This window comes from Calonectris borealis, chromosome 22 (genome assembly GCF_964195595.1).
Source record: "Calonectris borealis chromosome 22, bCalBor7.hap1.2, whole genome shotgun sequence".
Classification (NCBI taxonomy): Eukaryota; Metazoa; Chordata; class Aves; order Procellariiformes; family Procellariidae; genus Calonectris; species Calonectris borealis.
The window spans coordinates 8,889,143-8,916,220 of NC_134333.1; the positions used below are offsets into that span (position 1 = coordinate 8,889,143).

The following is a 27,078-nucleotide window of genomic DNA, read 5'->3' on the forward strand; positions in this document are numbered from 1 at the left end:
ACCGGCAGCTGCCTGTCCCTCTGTCCTCTGTTCCTGCCCGAAGCGTGACGTTATCCTCGCTGCGTGCCAGGGGTTGCGATGGCCCCGCTGGCAGGGACCCACGGCCGCAGCTGGCGGGGCCAGGACATGGCGGGAGGGGGTGTCACCCCCCAGACGGGACCACCGGCTCCATCCCGGGGGTGTCACCAGGGTCCGAGCAGGGTGGGAGAGCCCCGGGAGCAGCCGCCATGGGGCAGGGGGGTAGCACCGGTGCAAAACATGGAGACCCCCCCGGTCCAGGCAGCGCTGCCTGGGGTGCTCCCTGCCACCGGGGCAGGGGAGGGCAGAGGCACCAGTGCCTTTGCACGGCTCCTCTGTGCCTCAGTTTCCCAGCAGGTTCGGCTGGGGGTGCAGGCAGGGGGGCGATGCCGGCAGAGGGCCCTGCAGCCCGCGCGTCCCCAGGCCTGCGCGCCTGCCCCAGCGTGCCGGCAGCGGCGGCGGTGCATGCCGGGAGCTCGCTGCCTTCCCCCTTGCTCCTGTTTGGCTGCGTATTTAGGACACTCCTGTGCAAAACACAAGTATTTTGGAAGGCGTCCAGGCGCGCTCGCATTCCTCGGGGTGGAATCTGCCCCCGCGAATGCCGCCTGACCTTTCCCGCTTTGGGCTGCGGGAACAATCCTGGGGCCCGTCCTCCCCTCGACACCCCCCCGGGAGCTGGGGACCCTTTCTCCAGCCGGCCCCCGCACCCCCAGGCTGCTGGGGCAGCTCCTGCCTGCTTGCTCAGCGCTGCCAGGAAAGGCGTGAATGGAGGTAGCAGGATCAGACCCGCCGTCCCCGGGGCAGCCGGTGGGGACCCCCGGCCGGGGCCAGCCCTCCGCGGCAGGCTGCTCTCTCCCCCCTTTCAGCTGGAAAGCGAAGCCCCCCCGGTCGCTGCTCGCACCGACAGCTATGTCAGCCCCGGCCGGGCAGCTCTGCCTGCTGGGACACGCCAGCAGCGCTGCAGGCTGCCTGTCCCCGGGCGGGGGGCTGCCCCCGGGGCGGCTCCCACGGGAGACCCTCGGCACGCGCACCGGGTGACGTCGGGGTGGCCAGGGGAGGAAGGCGATGGCAGGGATTTGGCTCCCACATTTCCCCGTCCCAATTTCTTCCTGGACTGCCGGTGCAGAGGCACTGGGGCGGTGTCATGGGGTGCGCTGGGGGTGTGCAGCCGGGTCCCTGGGGACATGGCTGCCACCAAGCCAGTCAAGCCAGCCCCCCAGCGCGGCTCGGGGCAGGTGCTGGGGTTGTTTTGGGGCAGAGCCATGGCACCTTGGCCAGGGTAGACACTGGGGACGTGCTGAACGCCGAAGCACTGCCAGCGTGTGGCATTGCACCCCAGGGACTGTCCCCTCGCTGGTGTCCGGTGCCAGCCTGGCTGGTGGCTGCAGGAAGCGGGTGCGTGGCATCGTCCTGGCCAGCGGCTGGTCCTGCTGATGGGGTGGAGGGCGGCAGAGGAGAGGAGGGGGCCACGGTGAGCGGGGTGGCCGGCCCCGAGGCTGCGGGCTGCAATCCCAGCAATGTCCGGCATTTCCCCGGCGCGGCCGCATGTGCCTCTCCTCGGCCTCCAGCACGGCAGGAATGCGGCGCGGGACCCCCTCGTGCGGGGATGGGGACAGGCAGCCTGGGGGGAGGCAGGGCAGGGGGACGCCCGGGTCGGGTGTCCACGGGCACCGCGCTCACCAAGGTGCTGCTGTTTTCCTTATTCCTCCCATGTTTCGGCCGCCGCGGTGGAGAGCGGCTCGGGGGGCACGAAGGGGGTGCCGGGTGGGCTGGGGAGCGGTGATTTGTCCTCCTGAAGCAGTGGGAGCCCCCGGGCACCAGTGACGAGGGCGGTTTGCTGTCCCTGCCTGCGGGCTCAGCACTGGGGAGCCAGGATTGAACCGTGGGGGCTGGTGGCTCCGTGCCTGGGGGACAACAGGGACCCGCCATGCCTGCAGCCCTGGATATCCCCCGAAATGGGAGATGGGGCTGGGGGGACTCTTGGTTCGGCTCCTGGTGGGAAGCGTCCTTGGAGCCACTGCCCTTTGCCACAGGCACTGAGCAGGGTCCCCGGGGGGCTGTGTCGGTCCCCGGGGGGCTGTGTCTGTCCCCAGGGGGCTGTGTCGGTCCCTGCGGTGCTGCACCAGCAGAGCCTGGGGCTGGATACGTGTCTCTGGCTGCGTGGGTTCTGCTGGGTGCTGGGGACAGAGAGGGGACCAGGGGTGTCTCGGAGCCCGCACTGGCTCCCCCCTTGCAGAGCCTGGCGGTGGCTCGTCTCCTGACCGAGCAGGGGGGACAGGGGACACTTGCCGCACCCGCAGGCTGTCCCCCTCCCCGTCCCCGGCATCGCCCGGTGCCCTGTGGAGAGCGAGCAGAGGAAGGAAGGAAGGGGCCGGGAGGAGGGAGAGGAGGAAGCGGGGAGGGTGGGATGCTGCCCGGGGTGATGGAGGAAGAAGGGGGCGGATTAAAAAAAAAAAAAGAAAGGAAGAAAAAAGGGAAAGTCCGGGCAAAGTGACACGGCAGGCGGCGGGGGCTGGCTCGGCGCGGGGGGCGGTGGGCTGGGCACGCTGATCCCTGCCAGCAGCTGGAGCCCCAGCCCGCCAGCCCAGCCGGGGCGTGTGGCCGCCCGCCCTCCGTCCATCCCACCCTCCGTCCGTCCCTCCGTCCATCCCACCCTCCGTCCGGCCCTGCACAGCGCGGGTGGCTGGGTGGGGGCCGGCTGCCGCCCACCGCGCCGGGGCTGCCTTGCTCGCAGTGCGTGTGAGCGAGCGAGGGTGCGAGTGCAGCACCGCCGGGCTGGGAGCACCCCACGTCGCCCGAGCCACGCGAAACGGCGCAGCCCGCCCCGTGCCGCCCCCGGCCGCTGGCCCCCGCCGCCGTGCTGCCCCGCTCGGGGGCTGAAGCCCGCGAAGGAGGCGGTGAGCCCATGGCTGCGCCGGCCGCCGGCTGAGAGCCCACGCTGCTGCGCCTCGCCTGCCGAAGCCGGGCCTGGACTGCGGCTGCATGGTGGAGGAGAGCGCGGACAGAGGAGAGCGGGGGTCCCGGCGGGTGCTGCGGGGCCCCCCCCGGCCCCCGCCAGCCCCCAGCCCCGTGACGGTGGTGAGCACGGGGCTGTGGAGCGTGGAGCGAGCCGGCAAGGGCTGGCGCTTCGAGCGCGCCGTCGGGGTGGACTGCAGCTCGCCCGAGCCCCGCTGCATCTGGCTGAGCAGCCTGCGCCGGCCCGCCGCCGCCCCGGAGCACCGCTGGCCCCCGGCCCCCCGGCCCGGCCGCACGCCCCCCCGCACCGACAAGTGCCGCCGGGTGAGAACCGCGTGCCGGAGACTCCGGGCGTCGCGCCTCATTTTGGGGGGGGGGGGGATGCTTTGCAGGGGATGGGGGGCTGCAGGGGGGCTGGTGGCGCTGGGTGGGCTGTGGTTGGGGCAGTGCTGGGGCTGTCACAGCTCCCGGGCAGTGGTGTGTCCCCTTCGTCCCCTCCCGTGCTGGAGGAAGGGCTGGGGTCGGGGTCGGGGGTCCGGGCTCCTGCCCTGCCGGCGGCTGTGAAGGCAGGGCGGGCAGCTGCCGGCAAGGGAAGGGCCGTGCTGGGTGTTTTGCTCCTGCTGCCCCGCTCGCCGTGTCGGGAGGGGGGACAGATCCTGCCCCCCAGAAGGGCTCTGCAGGATGCAGGGAGAAGCCTCCTTTGTTCTGCAGGAGGGGGACACGGGTGGGAGCTACCTGTCCCATCGTGTCCCCATGGGGGGAGCGAGGTGGCACGGTGACATGGGGTACAGGGACCCGGTGACACCTGTGCTGGGGGGTCTCGCAGGCATTAGGGCCGTCTGGATGCAGGGGTCCAGGGGTGCAGCATGCCCAGCCCTGGGCTGTCACAGCCGCTTGCACAAGCCATTTTTGCAAGGAGCAAGGGGCTCCCCCCCATCCTTGCTGCCTGCAGCCCTCATGGGACGGGGGCTTGGGGGAGCCGGGCTAACGAGCAGGATGCAGCTGGTGGGAGCACAGCAGAATCCGCCGGGCTGAGATTAAAATAAAGCCAAAAAGCCGGGAGGTAACCGGCCCCCTGCGGGGAGGGGGGACGGGGCGCTGAGGACAAATGGCTGAGGTGACAAATCAGGTGTCAACCCCGCTGCCGGGGGAGCTGGAGCATCTGCGGGGCCATGAGCCAGCGTGGGGGATGTCCAAGCCCACAGCTGGGAGCTTTGCAGCCCAAAAAAGCTCCAAGCCAGGGTGGGTGAAGAGGGAAACTGAGGCAGAGCGGTCGGGGATGGTTTGCTCTGCCCACCCCCCTGCAGGGCCCTTTGCAGGGTCTCTCTGGGTCTCTGCAGCGGGTGACTTCCCCTGGGCTGGGGGGACGAGGAGGAGCTGGAATCCGGAGTCAGGAGAGGCACCACGTTGAGGCTGTAAAAATCCCAAAAAAAGACTTAATTGGGGGAAGACGAACACCCGTCCTTGACAGCGGCGTCAGGGTGCTGGGTCCCTGCGGGATGGGAGCGTTCCCAAGTGATCCCTCCTCCGCCGTGAGTTACGGGATCTTGGGATGGAGTCGGAAAGCAGCCTGGGAGGGTTGTTTGCGATGCAGGTTGTATCCTTTTGCTAATGGGTACAGCACAGCTGGGGACGTGTCCCTGTGTCACGGGCGCGCCGGAGCCGTGGCCACGGCTCCGGCACGCCCGTGACACAGGGACACGTCCCCATCCCTGCGGGTCGGTTCTGCCGTTGGTGTCTCCACCGATCCTACCCTCTCCGAGGCTTGTCTCTGCCGGTTAAAATCAGCAGGGCACATTCAGCTGTCAGCTTAAAAATAATCCGGCGAGCCAGCGGCCGACACAATGGAGGGCGCAGATGGGGACAGGCGTCGCGCCGGGATGCTCGTGGCCCCGGGGCAAAGGGATGGGGGTCCCCGTGGGAGCGTGGGGTGCCCATTGCCATCTGGTTTTGGGTCAGCGGTCAGGGCGTGCGTGGTGCAGGGAGGGCTTGGGGGCTCGGTGGGAGCTTTGCCCCCTGCATGGTGCTGGTAGTGGGGTTTGCTGGCTCTCCTGCGCCGGCGTTTGGAGCATTGCAGCTCTCTTTATGTTTTGGGGTATCTGCGGTGTGCACGAGCACCCAAAGCCGTTGTACCCCGCCCCCAGGTTTGCTCCGGCGGTGATGGAGTGGGTCTGCGGGTGCTGTGCCAGGGCGATGCCTCGTGGGCTGCAGTGCCATGCCCTCACCACGGGGACCCTATCCCCAGGGGGACGGGACCCCCAGCCCCACCTGCAGCCGGGCCCCATGCGGGACGTGCCGGCACAGGGGGTGCAGCCCGGCCCCGCTGAGCCACCGTCAGATTTCCCCACTGGCAGCGAAAAGGCCCACTCAGCACGGGCACAGACAAAGGCTTTTTGTGCCTTGTCCCTTTGTGTGTCCCTCTCCCTTCCCGCTCCCCATCCATGGGTTCAACCGAGACAGCGCCTGAATTTTAACACCCTCGCCCCGGGATGGGCTGACTCCGGCTGCTGCAGCGCGGAAGGAGACGGCACTCGGGCAGGACCCCGGCAGATCCCCTCCTGCCCGGCTGCCGCTGCCCTGCCTGTCCCCACCCGCTCCCAGGTTGCTGATTTCCCCGGTTTTAGCGGAGCTCGGTGCTGCCGGGGCATCGGGCAGGGCCCTCTGCTCCCTTCGGCCACGGGGCTGCTCCTGCCTCAGCAGGGCTGATGGATGCGCAGCCAGATGTGCAGCCAGATGTGCAGCCACAGAGAGCAGCAACATCCCTTGCTGGGGCTGTGCTAAACCCTCCCCAACTCAGCCACGGTGTCAGGACTCCTGCTGTCTCTCCAAGCTCCCTGCCTGGTGCCAGGCGAGATGCCCACGGCTGCTCCGGCTCTGCCGTGGCCCCATTCCCGCTCCCGACACCGGCTCCGGGGGCTGCGGGATGGAGCCGTGTCCCTCTTGGCCCCGTCTGCTGCTCCAGGCAGCGTCCCTTGCCAGAGCCCGACGCGGTGCCAGGTCCCTGCCCTGTCTCGGGAAGCATCACTCATCCAGCCACCTCCCGGGCGGTTCTTTCCGGCTTGCCCGAGGTTATTACCGCGGCGTCATCGGAAGGGGACCTTTTGTCCCCGACTCCCCCCATCCGCCCCCATCTCTCCTGCTGCTGCACTGCCTCCTGGGTCCCATCCAGACCCCCAGGCACAGCTCATTTCCCCCGCTTTTTTTTTTTAATTTCCTTTCCGTGCATCTTCTCCCAAAAGGTCCCATACGAGGAGTCTCGGGGGATGCTGGTGAGGTGGTTTTGGGGGCTGGAATTTGCTGCCGCGGGGCCGGGAGTAGGGAGGGGATTCCGAGGAGTGGAGCAGCTTTTCCAGCAGATTTCAGCCCCCAGCATGGGGCTTTGAGGGGGCTGGTGGGGGGCTGACTGCCTGCACCCCCCTCCCAAGAAGTGACATCTTCCTCCTTGTCCCCTACAGCCAACGCCGGGCCGGAGAGATGGGGCGTCCCCGAATGCCAACGCGCCCGCAGAGGGGCCCTTCCCCTGGGTGGGCCCGAAGACGGTGGTGCTGCGGAAGAGCTCGCAGGGGGGGTTCGGCTTCACCCTCCGCCACTTCATCGTCTACCCCCCGGAGTCGGCGGTGCACTCCACTGCCAAGGTAGGGCTGGGACCTTGGGGGGAGCACAGGGACCCCCAGAGCCGCTGGAGCGGGACTCCGAGGTGCTGTGGTTGGATGCAGGATGCTTGTATATGGGCTGGGGGTGGGCAGGGGGGGTCTGGGGAACCATGGAGTGGACCATCCATTGCCTGCCTTATTGGGGTGCCTGGAGTGGCCCCCACCCATGGGTGGCCCTGCGATGGAGGAGCCCGTGGAGCTGCTGGGAGACGTGCTCTGAGCAAGCAGCGAGTCGGCAGCGTCTCCGGAGATGTCCCAGAGCCTTTCTGGAACAGAGAGAATCCCTCAGCTCCGAACAACGGCTCCGGCATCCCCGGGAGTGGCAGGAAAAGGCACTTCAGAGCCCCCGAGGGCAGGGAGAGGCTCAGCGCAGCGGGACGTCGCTCGAGCCGAAGCGAACCACACATGGCCGCCACGAAGCCAAGCCTGGGAGCAGCTGCACTGGAGGATGCTGTGAGCCCTTCATCGCATCCCTCCTCCTCCTCCCAGCATCAGCTCATCCCCTTGAGCACTGGGAAGTGCCAGCAGCTCCTTGCCCGGCGAGGGGCATGTGCCCAGCCCCGCCGGTGCTCACTGGCTGTCAGCGGGAGACTTCGGGCTGGATCTGCCCCGGGACCTGGCAGCCGTGATCGTGTCTTGGCTCAGCTGCAGCCCGGACCCTTCCCAGGTGCTGCCTTTTGGGGGGAACCAAACCCCGGGTGGCCATCGCCTCCTGCACCCTCTGAGGCATCGAGAAGCCCTATCTGGGCAGCACCTTTCCTCTCTGGGGTGAGGGACCCTGCGAAATCACCCAGCAGCTTCCAGCGCGGACCGTGCCCTCTGCGCCCGAAGGCGAGGAGCCAGCTCTCCCGCCGTGGCAGCTCCAAGGGTTTGAAATCCCCCTCCTGCCGCGCCGGCTTCGCGCAGATGAAGGGAGAAGCGTCTGGGAGCCGCGTGGTCCGTCGCAGCCCTTTCCCCGCTCCGGGGTGGGAAGACCTGGATGCTCCCATCACCCCCAGAGCTTTGCAGCTGCCCGCAGCCCCACGGCTCCAGCTGCCCCACGGCTCCGGCAGCCCCACGGCTCCGGCTGCCCCACGGCTCCGGCTGCCCCACGGCTCCGGCAGCCCCACGGCTCCGGCAGCCCCACAGCTCCGGCTGCCCCACGGCTCCGGCAGCCCCACGGCTCCGGCTGCCCCACGGCTCCGGCAGCCCCACGGCTCCGGCAGCCCCACGGCTCCGGCTGCCCCACGGCTCCGGCAGCCCCACGGCTCCGGCTGCCCCACGGCTCCGGCTGCCCCATGGCCCGGCGCTCGCTGTCTCCTCCCCGCAGGCAGGGAACTGCGGTGGGAAGTGAGTCACAGGGTGGGGAGAAGCAACTCGCCGGAGTCCCCGCTCAGCGCCCTCCATCACAGCGCTTTTCCCAGGCTCCTTATTCTGCTTCCCCGGATCCTTCCTGCCTGCACCGGGAACACGGACCTGAGCAGCGTGACTGTGAAGGAGCTTTCGTCATGGGGATGGCCTGAACCTGCTCCAAGCCAACCCGCTCGCTTCCACCTCTCCACTGTCCTCCTAAAACATCCTCCAAGAGCGAGGGACTGATCCTGCCCCGTGGTGCTGGGCACCAGGGCTGAGCCCTACCAGAGTGGGAGGACACGGGGCCGCGTGGGAAGGAGCCAGATCAGCGCCGGGAGGCGGAGATGCTCTTGGAAAGGGGCTGGGAATAGCTCCCGGCACCCGTCTGAGCCAAAGCCGGCGCTCCCGGGCCGGCAGGGCAGGGTGCAGCACGGCTGGCTCAGCACCCGCGGGTGCCGGCGGGCGGCCAGGTCCGGGGGCTGAGTTTCGATGGGGTTGACTCAGCAGGGAGGGTGACGGCAGCGCTGCGTTCGCCGCGCCGTGCTTTGGCACCGCCGCGCCCAGCCTCGGCCCCAGCCCCGGGAGCGGGGCTGCTGGGCTGCCCCGGGGGCCGGGAAGGGCTTCGGGGTGCCGCAGGGCGAGGAGGGGCAGGGAGAGGGGCGAGTCTGTGCTTGCAAGGGCCCTCGGTGCCTCCGCGCTCCCGCCGTGGCACCGCGGCAGCCATTCGGTGCACGGGCAATGGTGCCGGATGTGTGCCGAGGCCGCGGGATGTGGCTTTTCCTTCCCACCATGGAGAGGTGTCTCCCAGCGCCTCCTCCTGCTCACCGGGAATGTCCCCCCATCACACTGGGATGGAGACCGGTCCCTTCCCAACACCCCGGAGGGACCTGCCCTCCCTGGGGACGTCGGGGCTGTGTCCCCGCTGCCCTGCACCGGCCGGGGGCTGGAGAGGGAGCTGCCGCTGGTGAAACCTCGTGGCTGGAGCCGAACTCACGGCAGGATCCGGCATTTGCAGGGGGAGAAATCCCCTTCCAGCTGCCTGGGTCCCTCCATGGGACTGAGCAGCCTGGGGTGCACCGGCTCCATGGCAGGGCTGGGGGCTCGGTGGCATGGATGCAGCCCCACGTGGGTGCCAGCACCCTGTGCCCTGCCCCGGCTTGGGCACCCCACAGGCAGCGGGATCCCCACGGGAGGATGTGCGAGACAAGGGCAGGAGCCCACGGATGCGGTTCCCACCCCAAGGGACAGAGCCACGTGGCTCCCCGGGCTGTCCCCTGCCCGTGGCTGGAAAGGGGGTTCCGGGAGCCCTCCGCCATCCCCCCTGCAGCACCTGCCGCAGCCGCGGCAGCCCGCCCCATGCAGCGGGAAGCTGCAGACGTGTCCCCCCCGCAGGGACACGCTCCCCCCGCCGAATAATTGCAGGGCTAAATATAGCCCCGCTGGCAGCCAGTGCCCCTCCGAGGACGCCTGCGCAAAGCCATCCCCTTCCCGGGGGTCCCTGTCACCGGGACCTGTGCCCGGGCGCTGCGGTGGCGTGGGTGCCAGTGGGCACCTCTGTCCCTGCCCTGGAACCCCACTGCGGGGGCTCGGGCTCTCCCCAGCCAGGCTCGGTGGCCCGGGAGAAGGGTGAGATGCCACCGCCTGGGGTGGCTGGGCCCCTTCCCACTCCCCTGCCCCAAAACCGGCCCCTTCCCCCGGCAGCTGGGTACGGGGGGCTGCGGCGGGTCCCGCTCCCTGCCCGCCGGCGGGGCTGCGCGGGCGGCCCGGCCGGATCCGGTGTCAGGAGGTAATTTTAGCTGGGGGTGGCAGAGGGCAGAGGGACGCGCAGGTCCCGTGAGGGGCTTCATGGGGCTGGCACCCCTCCGGTCCCCTCCTGGTCCCCCCTGGCGCGGCTGCCCTGGCCCAGCCACCAAATAAGTGTTTTTCTCTTCTTTTGGCAGGAGGAGGAGAACGGGAACCGAGCAGGTGAGCAGCGGCGCCGCGCCGCCACGGGGACCCCCCGCGCAGGGGGACATTGCCGCCCGGATCGGCGGGCGCAGGGGCGGGGGGGTACGCGGCTGTCACAGGTCGCAGCGGGTGTTGCGGCGGGGGGACGCAGTTCGCCGTCTCTGCTGGCTGGCACCGCGGCCCTAAATATCGGCTGGCGGTGAAGCGGCGCGGTGCTTCGGCAGCAGCTCGGTGGCACTTGGCGTGGCAGACGGGCTCGGTGTCCCCAAAGCCCTTGGGAGGTTCGCTGGACCTCACGCCCAAGGGGTCTGTCCCAAAGCCGGAGGGGCCGCGGCGTGGGCAGCACCGGTCCCCGCGGCGGGCGGCTCGGCCGAGCACGGGGTGTTTGGGGACGGGGACACGGTCCCGCTCTCCTCCCAGACGCTGACGGTGGCGTGAGCGAATGTGAAGGCATCGGAATGGATCGGCACGCCAGCAGCCTGACGAGGCGCAGGGGCTGTGGTCCCCGGGGGCCGGGATAGATGCGGGCGACCGCGACCAGGCCTGGCACCCGGTGCCGGTCGGGGCTGGGGGGACACAGCATCCCTTCAGCACCATCCCTCTGCCATCCTTCCACCGTCCCCCCGGCCCACCCGCCCTCCGGTTTCTTGCAGCACCCGATGACTTTTGCTCTGGCAAAGGCCCGTGGCTGCAGCCACGCCGGGGAACAGCCACGGCTGGGGGAGGTGGGTGCCGGGGGGCTGCGCCGAGAGGGGGGCTTTGCCCAGGGCAGGACCCGTGCTCCGCAGGTCCCAGGTGCAGGCAGGGCTGCCCTGCGTGGGTTGGGCAAGGTGAGGAGGGTACCGAGGGGCCGAGCGTGCTTCTTGTCGTGGGACGGGCCCGGCGGTGCTGGCGGCTCGCTGACGCTCTGTCCCCGGGGAGCAGGTCCCCCCCGGAGCCGCCTGGAGCCCATGGACACCATCTTCGTGAAGAGCGTGCGGGAGGACGGGCCGGCGCACCAGGCTGGGCTGCGCACCGGTGAGCGGGGACCCGCGGGGCGGCCGGGCTGGCGGGGACCCGGAGCCGGAGGTGGCTCCAGGGCTCGCGGGCTGCGTGCGATGCTCTCCCTCCTCTGCCAGCGACTTTCTTGCTTCTTTTGCTCTTTTTCTTGCATTCCTTCTTTTCTTCCCCCTCTGCTCCCTGGCGCTGCGGGGGCTCTGCTCTCTCATCCCTGGGTGGGATGCCCAGAGCAGATTGGGGTCCCCATGGGTTAGGCTGGCTGTGGGTTCCCCGCAGCTCCCCTTGCCACGCGGGACCTGGCTCTGCCCCTGGCAAAAACCCTGGCCGTGTTCAAACCCTGCTGTGGGCGACCGTGGGGACAGCCAGGTGCCACCACCGCCCCACTGACTCGCGGTGACACTGTCTTCTCCCCCGGCTCTGCAGGGGACCGGCTGGTCAAGGTGAACGGGGAGAGCATCATCGGGAAAACCTACTCGCAGGTCATCGCGCTGATCCAGAACAGGTCAGTCCCCTCCCCGGGGCCGGGCAGAGCCCGAGAGGTGACGTGAAGGGGACACGTCGCAGCAGGCGCTGTCCCCCTGGGTGCACCGGGGTGGCAGGAGCGGTGAGTCACTTGGGTGCCCGCAGGCAGCGGTGCTGCAGGGGGCTGGGGACAGGCAGCAGCGTGCTGTCACCATCATGTGGGGATGGGGACGTTTGTCCTCTCGGGGGGATCCGGCCGAGCGCGAGATTGGCCTCCTGGGCGCAGGCGGGGACCGTCACCGGCCACCCTGACCCCTCCGTCCCTCTCCCGCAGTGACGACGTGCTGGAGCTCTCCATCATGCCCAAGGACGAGGACATCCTCCAGCTGGTGAGTTTGCCGGGCGGGCGCCGGGGCCCCGGCTGGTTCCAGGGCTCGGGTTCCCCGGTGTGGCTTTCCCGGGCTGTGCCGGCGTTCCTGCCCCAGCAAGCCTGAGGGGGTGCTCTGTCCCTGCCCACCCTCCTCCCGCGCCTTGGGTGGGGGTGGCCAAGCGCCCCTACCTTGCTGGGGACACTTGGGGACACTTAGGGACACTTGGGGACAGGGCCCCACCAGCATCCCTGGAGCAGCAGTGGGCAGGGAAATGGAGGTACCAGGGGGTCCGGGGCAGGAAGGATGGGGGACGTGGCCCCTGTTTTTTTGGGGAGGCCTCCTCGGGCATAGCTGGAGGGCGAGTTGCTCTGGGTCTCAGGGTCTGGCTTAGCCTTGGAGCCCCCCAAGCAGCTCTGCTGTCGGTGAGCTGGGGTCTGGGGGCAGCGGTGGCCCTGGCAGGGTGGCCTGAGCCATGGGGGGTGCGTGGGGCTTCGCCTGCTGCTCCTCCGCTCCCGGCTGCCTCCCGGGGCTGTCCCGGCCGTGCTGCTGCCGAAGCTGCTGGCACCCGCCCCGGCCGTGGCTATTGGGTGGCACCGCTGCTCGGCCCTGGCACAGCCCCGGGGGGCTGGCACTGTCTGAGCTGGGGGACCCGCTGGGCTGGGGGGGTCTTACGGCCCTGGCGAGGGGGGGTCACACGTCTGTGCCTGCCCTGGGCTCTGAGGACCCCCCGGGTGTGGAGTCAGAGGCGCCTGTGAAAAGTGAGAAGGGAGAGCCGTGCCCGGCCAGCCGTGCGGGGTATTTTGGGAAGGAGGTGGAGGGAGCGGAAGGGCTGGCGGCAGCGGCATTGCTCAGTGCCGGGGGGGCCCCGTGGGAAAGCGGGACCGGGGGGGGCTGCAGCCAGCCCTGCCCAGCTCGCCCCAACGGGGAGGTTTGCTTGCAGGTTGGGGAGGAGCAGGGAGCACCCCTGCGGCCCCGGACCCCCCACCCTGACCCCCCGTCCCCCCACAGGCCTATTCGCAGGACGCCTACCTGAAGGGCAACGAGCCGTACTCCGGCGGGGCGCAGAGCATCCCCGAGCCCCCCCCCATCTGCTACCCGCGGAAGACGTACCCCTTCCAGGCGCGGGGCGCTGAGCCCCCCCCGGGCCAGCCGCCGGACGCCCGCGCCCACCGCCCCGCCGCCGCGGGCCCCTCGTCCCCACTCGGCACGGCCACGCTCGCCAGCACCCGGAGCGAGGCGGGTGGCAGCCCCGCGCATCGCCTCGACGAGCCGCAGCCTGGGGGTCCCCCCCCGCGCCCCACCGCACCCCACGGGCACCCCGGCTCCTTCTCCCGCACCGGCTGCCCCAGCAACGTCGCATCCTCTCTGCCGGAACGTTACGGGATCCCCCCCACCACCCCCTCCTGCTACGGGGTCCCCAAGCACCTCCCGGAGCACCGGACTCACTGCGGCTTCAAGGAGGGCGTCGGGGGGCTGGCGGGGGCCGGGCGGCCCCCCCGGGAGGCAGCGGGCAGCCAGCGGGCGCCCGGCCGGCAGGAGTGCCAGCAGGCTCTGTCCCGCTGGTTTTGCAGCCAGGAGCCGCGGCGGAGCGCCTCGGAGGAGCGGCGGCACGCCATGCCGCCCCGCTACCGCAGCGTGTCCCAGGACCGGCTGGGGGGCTCGGCGGCGGCCCCCCGGGGCTGGCCCCACAGCGCCTCGCACGACACCCTGCTGCAGCCCTCCCGCGAGGGCTGGGCGCCCCGCGCCCGCTCCGACCACTACCTGGGCAGGTACGGGCGCTCCATGGAGGCACTGGAGCCCAGCGCCCTGCTCTCCCCTCACCTCGACCGCTCCGCGTGGCCGCCTGAGAGGGTCTGCCGGGCCACCGTCACCGCCGTCGGGCAGCCCATCCCGCATGGCTCCTTCGCGCCTTCCTCCTCCTCCTCCTCGCGGGAGCCGGCGCCCGTGCAGAAGCACCCGTCGCAGCCCAACCTGCAAAGCGCGGATGATTCGGGCTACATCGGCTACCGGAGCTACAGCCCGTCCTTCCAGCGCCGTACCGGGCTGCTGCACGCCCTCTCCTTCCGCGACCCGGCTTTTGGTGGCCTGCCCACCTTCAGCATCTCCCAGCGGCCGGCTGCCCCGCTCCCAGAGAGGGTGGTCCCCGCCGTCCCACCACCCACCGGTCCCCCACCGGTCCCTACCGCACCCAGGGAGCAGCGGCCGGAGAGCAGCCGGGTGCCCGAGCAGCCGGAGGAGCGGAGGGAAGAGGTGGTTTTGCGGCAGAAGCCGCCCACGGGCCGCAAGATACCACCCCCCCTGCGGCAGATGAACTTTGTCTTTCCCGAGGGGGTGAAGGAGACGGACATTTGCGACCTCCCGCCAGCCAGCGGCAAAGGGGAGAGGCCGGCAGCCGAGCGGCAAGGCCGGCGCATGGCTCCCTTGGCGGCCCCCGAGGACTCGCTGGCCTCCATCCCCTTCATCGGTGAGTCGGGGCGGCGGCCTCCAGGAGGGGGGTTTAGCAAGTCCCATGCCAGGGAGGGCACATTTGGGGACAGGGTGCGTTGCACAATGCCAGAGCATCCATCCCTGGCTGCCGTGGAGACGGGAAGGGACCACGCCAGCAGCACCCGCAGTGCCCAGCACCCTGCTGCGCCCAGCACCCCGCAGGGTCCCGCACCCCTTGGGCTTGCTGTCCCCGAGCAGGGCTGTAGGCGTTGGCGATGGGGTGCCAGGGTTTGGGCTCGAGCAGCCTCATCCCTCCCTCTGTTGTCCTGCATCCCCTGCCCAGCCGCTGGTACCTCTTACTGGGCACGGCTGGGTGTGAACTGGAGCCCTGCGCGCTCCTGCCCTGCTCGAAGTGGGGACAGGGAGGTGTCTGGGATGACCCGCTCCCTGTCTCACTTGGGACTTCCCTGCCCGGCCACTTCTGCCCATGGGGACCCAAATGGGTCTGGGGGAGCCGCCAGCTCTGCCCGCTCCCGCACCGCAGCCTGCCCCGTGCCCGCTCCCAGGGAGGGACCCCGGGGCTGGACGGGGAGGGAGGGGGTGGGGTGGGGATGGGGGGGCTGAGGGTTGCTCTGCACGAGGGTCCGGGGGTACCGGCGGCTCCTGGCTTTGCTGGGGGTGGGAGCGTGTCCCCCAGCCCAGCCCGGGCGCCTGCAAACCCACCACCTACCAGAAGTGCCGGGGGGGTCCCAGCAGGGACTGCCCCTGCCCCGTCCTGCCCCAACCCCTCCTGCAACACTGCCCACCCCCCTCGCAGACGAACCCACCAGCCCCAGCATCGACCTGAAGGCCAAGCACGTCCCCGCCTCCTCGGTGGTCTCCAGCGCCATGAACTCCGCGCCCGCCGTCGCCACCAGCCCCTCCTCGCCCACCTTCGCCTTTGCCCTGAGCCGGCACTACTCCCAGGACTGCAGTGAGTGCTGGGGGGAGAACCGTCCCTGGGGGGCAGGATGGGGAGGAGCAGCCCCCCACCCTGGAGCTCTGCCCCGCGCCCACTGGGCTGAGCAGCCTGCGCTTTGCCCTCCTGCCCCTCGCAGGCAGCATCAAGGCTGGCCGCCGCTCGTCCTACCTCCTGGCCATCACCACCGAGCGCTCCAAGTCCTGCGACGATGGTCTGAACGCATTTCGGGACGAGGGGAAGATCCTAAGGTAGGGCTGGACCTCCCCCTCCCGGTCCTGCCACCGCGTGGCTCCCGTCCCCTCCCCACCGTCCCGCTCACGGGGGCTGCTCTCCCCCCAGGAGGATGCCCAGCCGGGTCCCCAGCCTCCGCATGCTGAGGAGCTTCTTCACCGATGGGGTGAGTGCTGTGTGACGGCGAGGGTTGGGGGTCCTGGGGGTGCCCCCTGCCTGGGAACCTCTATAGGAGGGTCGCTCTGCCTGGCTGGGGCAGGGGGTGCCGACGCCATCGCCCCAACGGTGCCCCCCGGTCCCCCCGCAGTCTCTGGACAGCCTCGGCACCTCCGAAGACGCCCGCTCCAAAAGACACTCAACCTCCGACCTCTCGGACGTCCCGTTCAGCGCCGTGAGGAAGGAGGGCTGGCTCCACTGCAAGCAGATCCTCACCAAAAAGGGGAAGGTAGGCGGGTGCCCCCCTGAGCCCGGCCGGCGATGCGGGGAGGGGGGGACGCACCCCGCCGTGAGCATCCCTGAGGCCCGTGCCCCATCCCTTCTCCCCGCAGAAGGTCGGTGGAGGCATCCGGCAGTGGAAGCGCGTCTTCGCCGTGCTGCGCACCCACTCGCTGTACCTGTGCAAAGACAGGCGGGAGGCGGTGACCTGCGCCCCGGCCCCAGGTGAGGAGGAGCCGCCGATCAGCATCCGAGCGTGCCTGGTGGACATCTCCTACAGCGAGACCAAGAGGAAGCACGTCTTCCGGCTGACGACCGCTGACTTCTGTGAATATCTCTTTCAGGCAGAGGATCGGGAAGACATGCTGGCCTGGATCAAAGTCATCAGGGAGAACAGCAGGGCCGAGGGCGAGGTGAGAGCCACATGGGGCTCCCGGCTGCCTCTGGCTCTCCCGGCGCTAACCGCCTCGGCTCTCTCCGGCTCTTTGCCTTGTGCTGCTTCCCCAGGCCACGGCCGGCCCCCGCGTGGCCGGCCGTTGCGGGGCTCGCCCGTCCCGTGCCGTGCTCCCAGGGGTGCACGGGGGCTCGCGGGTGCCGCGGCGTCCAAGAAGAGCGCGGCTGCGCCGGCCTCGGCGGGGGCAGGGTGCGGCGGGGCGCTCAGCGCAGGCGGCGTGGCTCTCCGCGCGCCGCAGCGGTGCTTCCAGGCAGGGTCGGCGCCGGATCTGCCGGCGGCATTTGGTCGTGCGGTGGGAGAGAAGCGTGCGTGGCTCTGTCGTGGTGTGTTGTGTCTCCTTCGGTGGAGAGAGATCTGCGCGGGGCATGGTGCCCGCACGGTGCTGCCAGGGCTGGGCTGAGCCCTCGCCGGGCAGCCGTGGTCTGTGCAATGGGTCGCTCGGGTCTGAGATGGCGAGAGCTGCTCGCCGGGGCCGCGGGCTCCAGTGGAGGATCCGCAGGGCTGGATGTGCCAGCGCTGGGCTGGCCGCGCGCCGTCTCCCCGCGGTGCCGGCAGTTTGGTTGCAGCGTTCGTGCTGGGGTCGTGGCAGGCTCCGGCCCTGGAGGGTGCGTTGAGCTCGGAGCGGTCTCTGGTTCTCCGCGGCACAGCCCCGCTCTGGAGGGCGCCGGGGGCTCGGCGGGGCTGGCAGCGCCGGCACAGGGAAGGTGCTGCCGGGTCGGAGCGTGCGGAGCCATCTGGGCGCCCGCCGGGGCCGTGGTGCCGCCGGGCGGGCAGCGTCCCGCAGGGATGGGTGCGTGTCTTTGGAAGCTGCGGGATGCAGCGGGTGCGCCTGGCGCGGGCAGACGGAGGTGTGCGTGCTGCCGAGGGACGCGCCTGTCCCCGAGCCTCTGCGGCCGGCTCGGAGCCCGTGTGCCGCCCCGCGCCGCGGCAAGGAGTGCCGCAGGCCGCAGCGGGGCGGCGAGCGCTGGCGGGCACCGGCTGTTTCGGGGCAGCGGGGACCCGGTCCTGCCCTCGCCTGGTCCTGCCTTGCCCCGCGCGGCACCCGGCAGAGCGTGGACTTGCCCGGGGCCTCCGGCGGACGCGCTGCTCAAGCTCTCCCTTCCCCTCTTCTCTCTGCCTCCCCAGGACCCCGGTTTTGCCAGCCAAGCGCTTATCAACAAGAAGTTAAACGACTACCGGAAAGTGAGGTACGGACCCGGGGGCGGTGGGCACCGAGACCCCCGAGCGCTTTATTCACCTCAGTTAGCGCTGGAGCAGAGCCCGCGCCTCCCTTGATGGGGCAGCGCCAGAGGTGCCGGCTGCGCCCGCCTTCGCTCGGGGTGCCGGCGGGGTCCGGTTCAGCCAAACTGGCACCGAGCAAAGGGTTAAAGCGGCTCAGTGCTCCCCAGGGGTCCCCGTTACCCGGTGTGGGGTGCAGCCCCATGGGCACGGGTAGATGCCGGGCAGGCTGGGAGAGATGCCGGTGTTTGCCGGGAGGTTTTGCGCCGGGCTGGTGCCCCCGGCTGTGCCCCGCCTGAGCCCCCCGCTCTCCCCGCAGCCCCGCGGGCGCCAAGCCCGACTCCTCGCCCAAGGGCTCTCGCGGGCTGGGGATCCGAGCCGAGTTCCTGAAGCAGACGGGAACCAGCGCGCCCCGGTCCCCCAGGCAGGATGCGGCCATCACGAAAGGTAGGTCCCACCCCTGCGGCATGGGGCACCCCGGCACGACAAACCTGGGGGCTTTGCAAGGAGGGGGGCCTCGCCCCAGGGCTGCTCGTCCCGTAGGGCAGCAGGGATGCTCTTCCCATTTGCCCCGACTCATTAGCAAATGATCCTGTGGGTTTTTCTCCCCAGATGAGAGCGGCTCCCAAAAAGCCCCGTGGGGCATCAACATCATGAAGAAGAACAAGAAATCTGCCCCTCGGGCCTTCGGCGTGAGGCTGGAGGATTGCCAGCCTGCCCCGGACAACAAGGTACGGCCACGCTGGCAGTGCCAGCCCTCGGGGACCCCGCACAGCCCCGGCACCTCCGTCACCCCCCCTGTCCCTGCAGAATGTGCCCCTGATCGTTGAAGCCTGCTGCAAGGTGGTGGAGGACCGAGGGCTGGAGTACATGGGCATCTACCGCGTGCCCGGGAACAACGCGGTGGTGTCCAGCCTGCAGGAGCAGCTCAACAAGGGAGCCACCGAGATCAACCTGCAGGACGAGGTGAGGGCAGGGCGGGCTGCGTGTCCCTGTCCCCATCCCTGTCCCCATCCCTATCCCCATCCCTGTCCCCATGCCCCTGGGATGCTCTTGGGGCTGTTGTCCTGGTCCATGTCCCTGTCCCCATCCCTGTCTCCATCCTTATCCCCATCCCTGTCCCCATACCCTTGGGATGGTCTTGGGGCTGTTGTCCTGGTCCATGTCCCTGTCCCCATCCCTGTCTCCATCATCATCCCCGTCTCCATGGCTGTGACCTTCCCTGGCGTGGCAGGGCCGCCTAGCGGTCGGTGGCAGCAGTGGAGGTGGCAGCTTGGGGACACATTTGTCCCCTTGCATCTCGCCACATGGCTGCAGCGGCACAGAGCTTTCCCTGCCAGATGCAGGATGGGGACAGCCGTCCTGCTGTCCTCGCGGCCACGGTGGTGCTGGCTGCTGTCGCCCTCGGTGTCGGTGGCCTGGGACTCCCCCGGCTTGGGGACTTTCTCCCGCTGGCGCCTGGGTTTGCCCGCCGTGGTCCCTCTGAGCAGGCTCTTCTCTCCCCCGCAGCGGTGGCAGGATCTGAACGTCATTAGCAGCCTGTTGAAATCCTTCTTCCGAAAGCTGCCCGAGCCCCTCTTCACTGACGGTGAGTCGCTGCGCCCCACCGCGTGCTTTCCCCGGGGCCATCGGAGCCCCAAAGTGGCCACAGGTGGCCCTGTGCCGATGGCGGCGTGTCGATGGCTGATACCGGGCTGAGCCCGTCCCACCCGTCCCCGCCTTGGGGACAGGTCCCCAGACCCTGCGACAGAACGAGCCAGCGCCCACGCAAGGCGAGGGGCTCTGTAGACCCCCTCCTCGCTGAGTCCCCTGGGCCAGCCCTTGTCCTTGTCCTTCCCAGTGGGACCCAAGCAGCACCCACAGCCCCCTCCCCAGCGTGCATCCGGGGGTCCCTGGCCCTGGGGGGTGCCCTCTCCCCTCCGCCCGGCTCTGACCCCCCCACGTCCCGCTTTCAGATAAGTACAACGACTTCATCGAGGCCAACCGGATAGAAGACGCCAGCGAGAGGATGAGGACGCTGCGGAAGCTGGTAGGGAGATGGGGCAGGGGCTGGGGTGGGGGGCACAGCCCTGGACCCCCTCCTCGGGTGCTGGTGTGGGTGGGAAAGGCGGGGTGAGCGGAGGGGTGACCCGGTGCCTCCCCGCAGATCCGGGACCTGCCAGGTCACTACTACGAGACGCTCAAGTTCCTGGTGGGTCACCTGAAGACCATCGCTGACCACTCGGAGAAGAACAAGGTACCGTCCGCCGCCCCGGCACCATCCCGGGGGCCAGGCAGGCTCTCCCGGACCCCTGCCCCACCTTGAGCCCCCCAGCTTGGGCTGAGCCGCAGCTCGTGGTGGGATGGGAAGGGAGACGGCGCCTGTTGGAGCAGGGGTGGCCACGGGCAGGCACTAACCCCAGCTCCGGTTGCAGATGGAGCCCCGAAATCTGGCCCTGGTGTTCGGCCCCACGCTGGTGCGGACATCCGAGGACAACATGACCGACATGGTGACGCACATGCCCGACCGCTACAAAATCGTGGAGACCCTCATCCAGCACGTAAGTGGCATCGGCGGGCAGGCCTGGCTGGAGGAAGGGGCTGATCTGCACCCGGTGCTCCCCGGCCGCGCCGAGCTCCCATCGCTCCTTGCCGGTCCCTAACCCCTCTCCCGTCTCCCCCCGCAGTCGGACTGGTTCTTCAGCGACAAGGAGGACAAGGGCGAGAAGGTGAGTCCCGTCCCCCCGGGGGGTCTCGCTGTGGGGCGGGGGGGCGCAGAGCCCCGGAGCAGAGCTGGGGTGCTGTCGGCAGCCGCCTGACCACAGGGTCCCCTCCGCTTGCAGACCCCCGTGGATGAGAAGGAGGCTCAGTCCGTGCCCAACATCGAGTACCTGCTCCCCAACATCGGCAGGACCGCGGCGCCCGGCGATGCCGCAGGTGAGGAGCAGCGCCCGCGGCACCGGCCCCTCCGGTCCTGGCACCGGGGCACCCCCGGGTGCCCCTCCAGCCGCTCCATCCCCCCATGCTCACACCGCTGCGGACAGCCAGCCCCGCTCGCCGTGGCAAACGCGTGCGTGCCAGAGCGGGACATCCCAGCACCCTCCTCACTGGAAAGTGGGCACATCCCCCCTGGGGTGCCAGCAGAGCCCCCTCCCCGCCTTCTCCCGTCACCCTCCTCTCCGGTGGCTGCTCCTCGTCCCTCTGCAAACCCGGCCGGCCGCGGCGCCCCGGCAGCCCGTGGGACCCCTGCTCGCGCCCGCTCCCCCACGCCGGCCCACGCTGCCAACCCGGAGACCGGGAGACTTTGATGCTCGACTGATTTCTTACGTTCTTTCCTTGAACTTCTCTGTGCTGTCCTCTTCCTCCTCCTCCTCCTCTTCCTCCTCCAGCGGACCTCCTCGAGAGCTAGAGCGGGTACAGTGTTGATCCTGGGTGCATTGCTCACGCACTAACTCCTCGGGGTGACCACGAGAGAGCGGGAGCAGGGGGGGGCAGTGGGAGGGGAGGGGGCCCTATCCTGCCCAGCCTTGTCCCCAGGGTCCCCAGCATCATGAGGGGCAGCCGAGCCCCTGGGGAGCCCCAAATCCTTTAACCCTGGTTCTCCCACATCGCTGGCCGGTGCCTGCGGTGGCTCTGGGGCTGCTGTTGGCATCCCCTGGCAGGGTTGGGTGCTGGGTGTCCTGGGACCGGCACACCCAAACGCCGGGGTATGGGGGTCCCGATGCCCCGGGGAGGGTCAGCACCCCCTTTCTGCCTCCCCCTCTCTCGTCGTCAGCAGCTGCTAACCCCATCCCAGGGCGTGCGGGGCGGGAGAGGGTGTCTGTCGTCTTGTCCTTGTCCTTCACACCACGGCAGCAGGGCCAGGGCTGCCCGTCACCCCCATGTCCCCACGTGTCCCCTAACCCCCGGGGAGCCGGGGCAGCCCCATGGCCTGTCCCAGCCCCCTCCGGCACAGCCCGTCCCAGACCCCGCTCCGAGGCTGGATGTGGTTTGGAGCCGGCTCCCTACACCCCGTCTGGGTGACGTGGCAGTGGCAGTGCTGTGCCCAGCCCCGGTGCCATCTGTGCCCTGTGGCCGTGGGAGGGTTGGGGTCCTGCTGCTGGGGTCCTACTGTGTTTCCTGGCTGTGTGTGCCTGCGTGTCCCCCCCCTTATCCCCACTCCTCACCTTGGGGCTCTGCAGTGGGCGAGCAGTGCCGGGGACCCCCGCGCACCACCGGAGCCCCCCCCCAGCCTCCCGGCATCTCCTGCAGCTGCCGGCACACAAACCCGCTCAGCGCTGGCGTCCCTGCCAGGGGCCAGCCGGTCCGATGGCCCTGGCATGTCCCCATCCCGGTTTGGGGGAACGGAGCAGCATCCCCCAGCTCTACCCACCGAACCCCCTCCCCAGGACGCGCCCACCTCCGGGGCCTGGCTAACCCCCCCTCTCCCTCTGCTTTACAGGCTCGACCCGCAGCGGCTCCGCCAAACCGAAGGTAAGAGGGTCCCCGGGGGCTGGCAGGGAGGGACGCGATGGGCTGGGGCACGGAGCCCGTCCCTAACCCCGGCACCGCCATCCCTAACCCCGGTGTCACCGTCTTCCCAGGGCACGTGGCCGTCGCGGAAGGCGCCGCCGCACCGGGAGCTCCTCGCCATCCCCTTCGTCTCGGCCGCCGCCCGCAAGAGGAAGAAGAGGAGAGAGGCCGAAGGCGTCGGGAGCAGCAGCACCGACGACGATGCGGAGCGCAGGGACGCCCTGGGCCGGGAGCAGGAGGACGAAGGGACCGTGGCCACCCCGCCAGGACCTGGCAAAGCCCCCCATGGCACTGGCGCCGAGCTGGCGGCCCCCAACCCGGCCGGGATGGAGCAGGAGAGCTCCCTGGAGCCTGGGGGTGCCGGGTCTGAGCCAGCGCCCGACGCCCGCTCCATCGTCTCGGGCTACTCCACCCTGTCCACCATGGACCGCAGCCTGTGCTCCGAGGTGCAGTCGGTGGCCGGGAGCCGCGGGGAGGAGGCGGACGACGAGCGCAGCGAGCTCAGCCACATGGAGACGGACACGGAGAGCCGGGAGGGCGCCCGGCCCCGGCCGGGGCAGGCAGACGCGGGGACCGGGGACGAGGACAAGGGACCCTCCGGCCGCCCCTCCTTCAACTCCCACCGCCTGATCCAGTGTGACACGCTGGCCCGCAGGAAGCTGGGGCGGCCCCGGCTGGCCGGCGAGACCCCGGCACCCACCGGGGAGGACCAGGGCTGGGCCCCCCCCGGGCGGCCCTCGCTGCGGGAGCAGCTCCGGCAGCGCCTGCGAGCCTCTGCCGACGACATGGGGGTCCGCCTGCGCCGAGCCCACTCCCCCGAGACCCGCCGCAAGAAGAGCAGCTGGCGCCGGCACACGGTGGTGGTGCCCGGCGGCCTCAAGGACCTCAACTTCAACGAGTGGAAGGAGCCGCGGGGACTGGAGGTGTCCCCGGGACCCTGCCGTGACAAGGACTCGGGGCTCAGCAGCCTGGAGTCCACCAAAGCCCGGCCCCCGCCCCCCCCCCCGGCACAGCCCGGTGCTGCCGGCGAGGGGCCGGGCACCAAGAGCCCCCCGGGCAGCCCCGGCCCCCCGGCCCCCCTGCGCTTCCCCCAGTGTCTCTGACCTCCCGAGATCCCCCCCCGCGGCTCCCCCCGCCCCAGCCAGTGTTTAATTTAAGGACTCGCCTTCGTTCTTGTATTTAATTGTGCTCTGGACAAGCTGCTGTTATTTAACGAGTCTCCGCGGCCCCCGCGCCGCGGGTGGGACAAAGCCACCTCGTCCCCCTTGCTTTGGGGACCGGCAGGGTCCTGTGCCGCAGCCTGCCCCGTCCCCTGGTGCCAGGAGGGCTGGCGGGGGGCTCGTGGGGACCGTCCCCACCCCAGGCGGGGGTGTCCCCGGCCGCGGCGGTGCGAAGTGCGGGCGCTTCCCTGGGTGCTGCGGCTGCCCTCGTCGGAGACCTTCCCTGCGCCGGGGACCCTGGGGACCTGGGTGCCATCGCCCTGACCTGGGTGTGCCGTGGGGTCTGGGCTCTGCGCCGGGGCGCGGCTGAGCCGGGGTGGCACGACGGACGGGGTGCCCCAGGCTGGGTGTGACAGGAGGGGCTGGCACAGAGGGGCACCCTGCGGCGGGGGGGACACTGCCGTCCCCTGCACCCCCGTGAGCCGCAGCCACCATCCGGCAGCAGCTCGGGACCTGGCACGGCACGGCACGGCCCGCTCCCCACCCCGCTCCCCTTCCTCCCCCCCCCAGGCCAGAAGCACTTTAGGAAGGGGGGTGCAGCCGCCCGGGGGGGCCACGGCTGGCGGGGGCGCGGGGACCCCCAGCCATGGGCTCGGGCGGCCGCGGCCGGGGCTGGGGGGGGTCTCAAGTCACGTCACTGTTTCTCCGTGTCGTTCTCATACGTTATGCAAATATTTGCTGTAAAGTTGTTTTTTTTTTTCTTTTCTTTTTCTTTTTTTTTTTTGTAAATATTGTCTCTGACTGTGTAACATATTACAAAGGATTTATAAGGATTTTTTAAGAAGTTTTGCTCAGCCGAAAGGCCAGCCCCGACGTGCTGGGCCAGTGTTGACTTTTTAAACCCTTCTGCATGTGCCCCCCCCCGCGTGTTGTACGAGTCGGCCGCGGAGCCGGTATATGCAAAACTCCAAAAAACCCCAACCAGATCCCAGGAAAAACACCCCGCTTCGGACGCTGCCCCCCCGGTCCAGTCTATATATCGGAAATAAACTGGTTATTCGAGGAGGTGGTTTCCTGCCGTTATTGCTTCCCCTGCTCGGGGGGGCTCAGCACATGGACCCCATTTTCCCGTGCTGCAGAGCCTGGTCCTGGAGCACCGGCAGCATCCAGGGAAGGATTGATCCCGGCTTTTCTATGAGCCGGGGGGGAAGGAGCTGCCCCCCCCCCCCCCCCCCCCCCCCCAGCCCCTGAGCCGTCCCCAGTGACACAACGAGAGCCCAAACCTGGGGGGAAAAAAGTGCCATAGAGAGGGGAAAAAAAAAAAAAAAGAAGTAATTTTATTAAAGCCGGACACTCTGATAGAAAAGAAAAGTAATAAAGGGAAAAGAAAAATAAAAAGCAACCCTTTGTCATCGGAGTTTGCAAGTTACAATGGTCACGTTGCGCACAGAACTACCCATGGCATCCACAGCGACACAGGGACAGCGGTGGGCACAGGGCGGGGGCGGGGGGCCAGCCCCCCCCCTCCCCCCCGGCCCCCGCCCCCGCCCTGTGCAAGGCCTTTTTTTTTTTTTTTTAATTATTTTTTTCTGTTAAAACAGTTCACGAGAAAATTCATGCTAAGAGACACACGACGTCGTAGAAACCCCAAAACAGCCTCTAAAGAGTATTAGAATTTTTTTCTTTTTTTTTTTTTTTTTTTTTGTCCTTTGAAAAGTCGTAGCCTTTTTTAAACAACATCCAGACGAGTAAAGCGGGGTGCGCATGCAGCGGGCGCCTCCGACACATGCACGATGCAGGCAGCGCTTTTCTTTTTTTTTTTTTTGATCATTTTTGCAACGTTTTCCTTTTTTTTGTCCTTTTAATTTTTTCCGGTTTAAACCAGAATCAAGGTTTTTTTGTTGTTTTTTTTTTTTCTTTTTTTTTTTTTTTGTCCTCTTGCTTCAGCGAAGGCACCGGGGTTGGTGCTCACGGACGGTTTGCACGATGCCATGAAAGGACGGACGCACACGCACGCAGAGACACACGCTCACGGAGAAACCAGCCTGATGGGCGGGGGGGGGGGAAGAAATGGGTGCAAGCCAGCGCCGTGCACCCCCTCACCCAGCCCCGTGCACCCCCTCACCTAGCACTGTGCACCCCCTCACCTAGCACTGTGCACCCCTCACTCAGCACTGTGCACCCCTCACCCAGCACCGTGCACCCCCTCACCCAGCACCGTGCACCCCCTCACCCAGCGCCGCCCTCCTGGTCTGCAGGTGGGGGTCCCACAGCGTGGCACCCCGCAGCGGCGATGCCTCGGAGGGGGGTCCTGGGACAAAGCTGGGGTGCAGCAAAGGGAATGGGACCCCCCTGCTCTCCGCCAACAGCCGGAGCTTGCCCCCAGCAGGATGGGTGCCCCGGCACACCCATGGGTGCCACCGGGATGGGGCTGCGCTAACTACAGCCCCCCCAGCCCCTTTGCACCCGCATGTCTGTGTCCCCGGGGGCCGGTGGCACTTGTCCCCCGCACACCCCCAGGACAGCAGGGTGGCGGGGGGGGGGCTGTCTGCAGGTCCCCTCCATGGGTGCTGGCAGGACCATGGGAGCACCGGGTCGGGGGGGCTGTGGAGGGGGGGACGGGGCTGGGGGAGAGGGGGGGGACCCCCCGACCTGGCCATAAGAAGCTGCGGCTTTGCTACAGTGTTTCACTTTGGTACCAAGAAAAAGAATTAAAAAATGAAATAAAACGCATCAAGTGACTGCTATTGCTGCCGGGAGGTGGGCGCTGTCCCAGCCCGGGGCTGTCACCAGGGGTGTCAGCGGCCCCGGGGCACCCGGCCCCTGCCACCCCCTGCTCCGGCGAGGGACGGGGACGGGACAAGGAGGGTGCTGGACGGAGGATGCGAACTCAGCACCAGGGCTAAGGAGCCGCTAGGAACCGACCCTCTCAAAACCCCAGGAGCTGTAGTCTAACCAGGGAAGAAAATCCCCCCCCTAATATACCAGACGTGAAGAGATTTATTTCTTTTCTTTTCTTTTTAAATATTTATATATATATTTATATTACGTATATTATATATATATAATATGTAAATATATTTTTTAAAACAATATAAAATGTTAAGACACTTCACTTAAATGTAAAGAGTTGCTTTTTGCAATCCAAAGAAATTGCATCATGATTTTTTTTTTGTTGTTTTTTTTTGTTTTTTTTTTCTCTTTGTTATTCAAAAAAGGCTCGTTCTTCTGTACAAAAATGATTGATATACAAAAAAAGAGAGGGGGGGAAAAGAAGAAAAATAATAAGAAAACCAACCCAAGGACAAACTAGCTAACGAAAGGAGTGATTCGATCTCGTGTTGCACTGCGGCTGGGCTGCGCTCACGGCAGCGTTGGGTACAGGCGCACGCAGCGCACACGCACACGCACACACACGCACACCCGGCGCACACCCGGCGCACACCCGGCTCGGCTGTGCGGCTGGGTGGTGGACACGGGCAGGCATGGCCCGGCCACGCGCCCAGGGGACCCCCCAGGTCCCCCCGGCTTGGCAGGGCTGGGGCCGCTCCCCTGGGGAAGGACCGCGGGGTCACCGGCTGCGGCGTGGGGTCCCCGTCCAGCACCTCTGCTGGAGCAGGGGGCTCCGGGGACCTGTCCTGCCTGCTTGTCCCCAAGGGCGTTTGGCGCTCGGGAAGGGGACAGAGGTCCGGCGGGGTGTCCCCGTGCGGTCGGACCCCCCCCGAGCATCACAGCATCCCCCTGCCCCGGCCACTGCGCCCACCCAGGCGACCATTTAAAGTGCTACGTTCCCACCCGAGGGTGACGGGCAGCCCGACTCGACCCGTTTCCACCCCCTCCCCATTTCACATCCTCAGCCTTCGGCCCCTCCGGCACGCCCGGGCGCCCCACGGGGCCTTTCCCGGCTCCCTCCTCCCCAGCCCTCGCACCGGCCCCTGGCCCCGGGGGGAGCCGGGGCTGGCGG

The 27,078-nt window shown here is 68.6% G+C and overlaps 1 protein-coding gene across 1 annotated transcript; it reads left to right on the plus strand.

Annotated features, from left to right (window-relative positions):
- The first annotated feature begins 1,104 nt into the window (after positions 1 to 1,104).
- ARHGAP23 (Rho GTPase activating protein 23) lies at positions 1,105 to 26,931 on the plus strand. Its single transcript, XM_075171514.1, has 24 exons — positions 1,105 to 3,297; positions 6,429 to 6,608; positions 9,899 to 9,923; positions 10,827 to 10,922; positions 11,328 to 11,406; positions 11,701 to 11,755; positions 12,746 to 14,201; positions 14,982 to 15,137; positions 15,262 to 15,373; positions 15,465 to 15,522; positions 15,664 to 15,801; positions 15,905 to 16,204; positions 17,371 to 17,432; positions 17,783 to 17,910; positions 18,076 to 18,194; positions 18,274 to 18,429; positions 18,973 to 19,051; positions 19,419 to 19,492; positions 19,610 to 19,699; positions 19,878 to 20,003; positions 20,130 to 20,171; positions 20,286 to 20,379; positions 21,884 to 21,915; positions 22,026 to 26,931. The coding sequence occupies exons 1-24, from the start codon at positions 3,001 to 3,003 to the stop codon at positions 23,055 to 23,057; spliced, it is 4,986 nt and encodes a 1,661-aa protein (XP_075027615.1). The 5' UTR covers positions 1,105 to 3,000; the 3' UTR covers positions 23,058 to 26,931.
- The last annotated feature ends 147 nt before the right edge of the window (positions 26,932 to 27,078 follow it).

Excerpts from the sequence above, each read along its gene's own strand:
- ARHGAP23 (XM_075171514.1), top strand. The coding sequence starts at position 3,001 with ATGGTGGAGGAGAGCGCGGACAGAGGAGAGCGGGGGTCCCGGCGGGTG. Across the intron at positions 18,195-18,273 it reads AGCCTGCCCCGGACAACAAG|AATGTGCCCCTGATCGTTGA; the intron begins GTACGGCCACGC and ends CTGTCCCTGCAG. Across the intron at positions 21,916-22,025 it reads GCGGCTCCGCCAAACCGAAG|GGCACGTGGCCGTCGCGGAA; the intron begins GTAAGAGGGTCC and ends CCGTCTTCCCAG.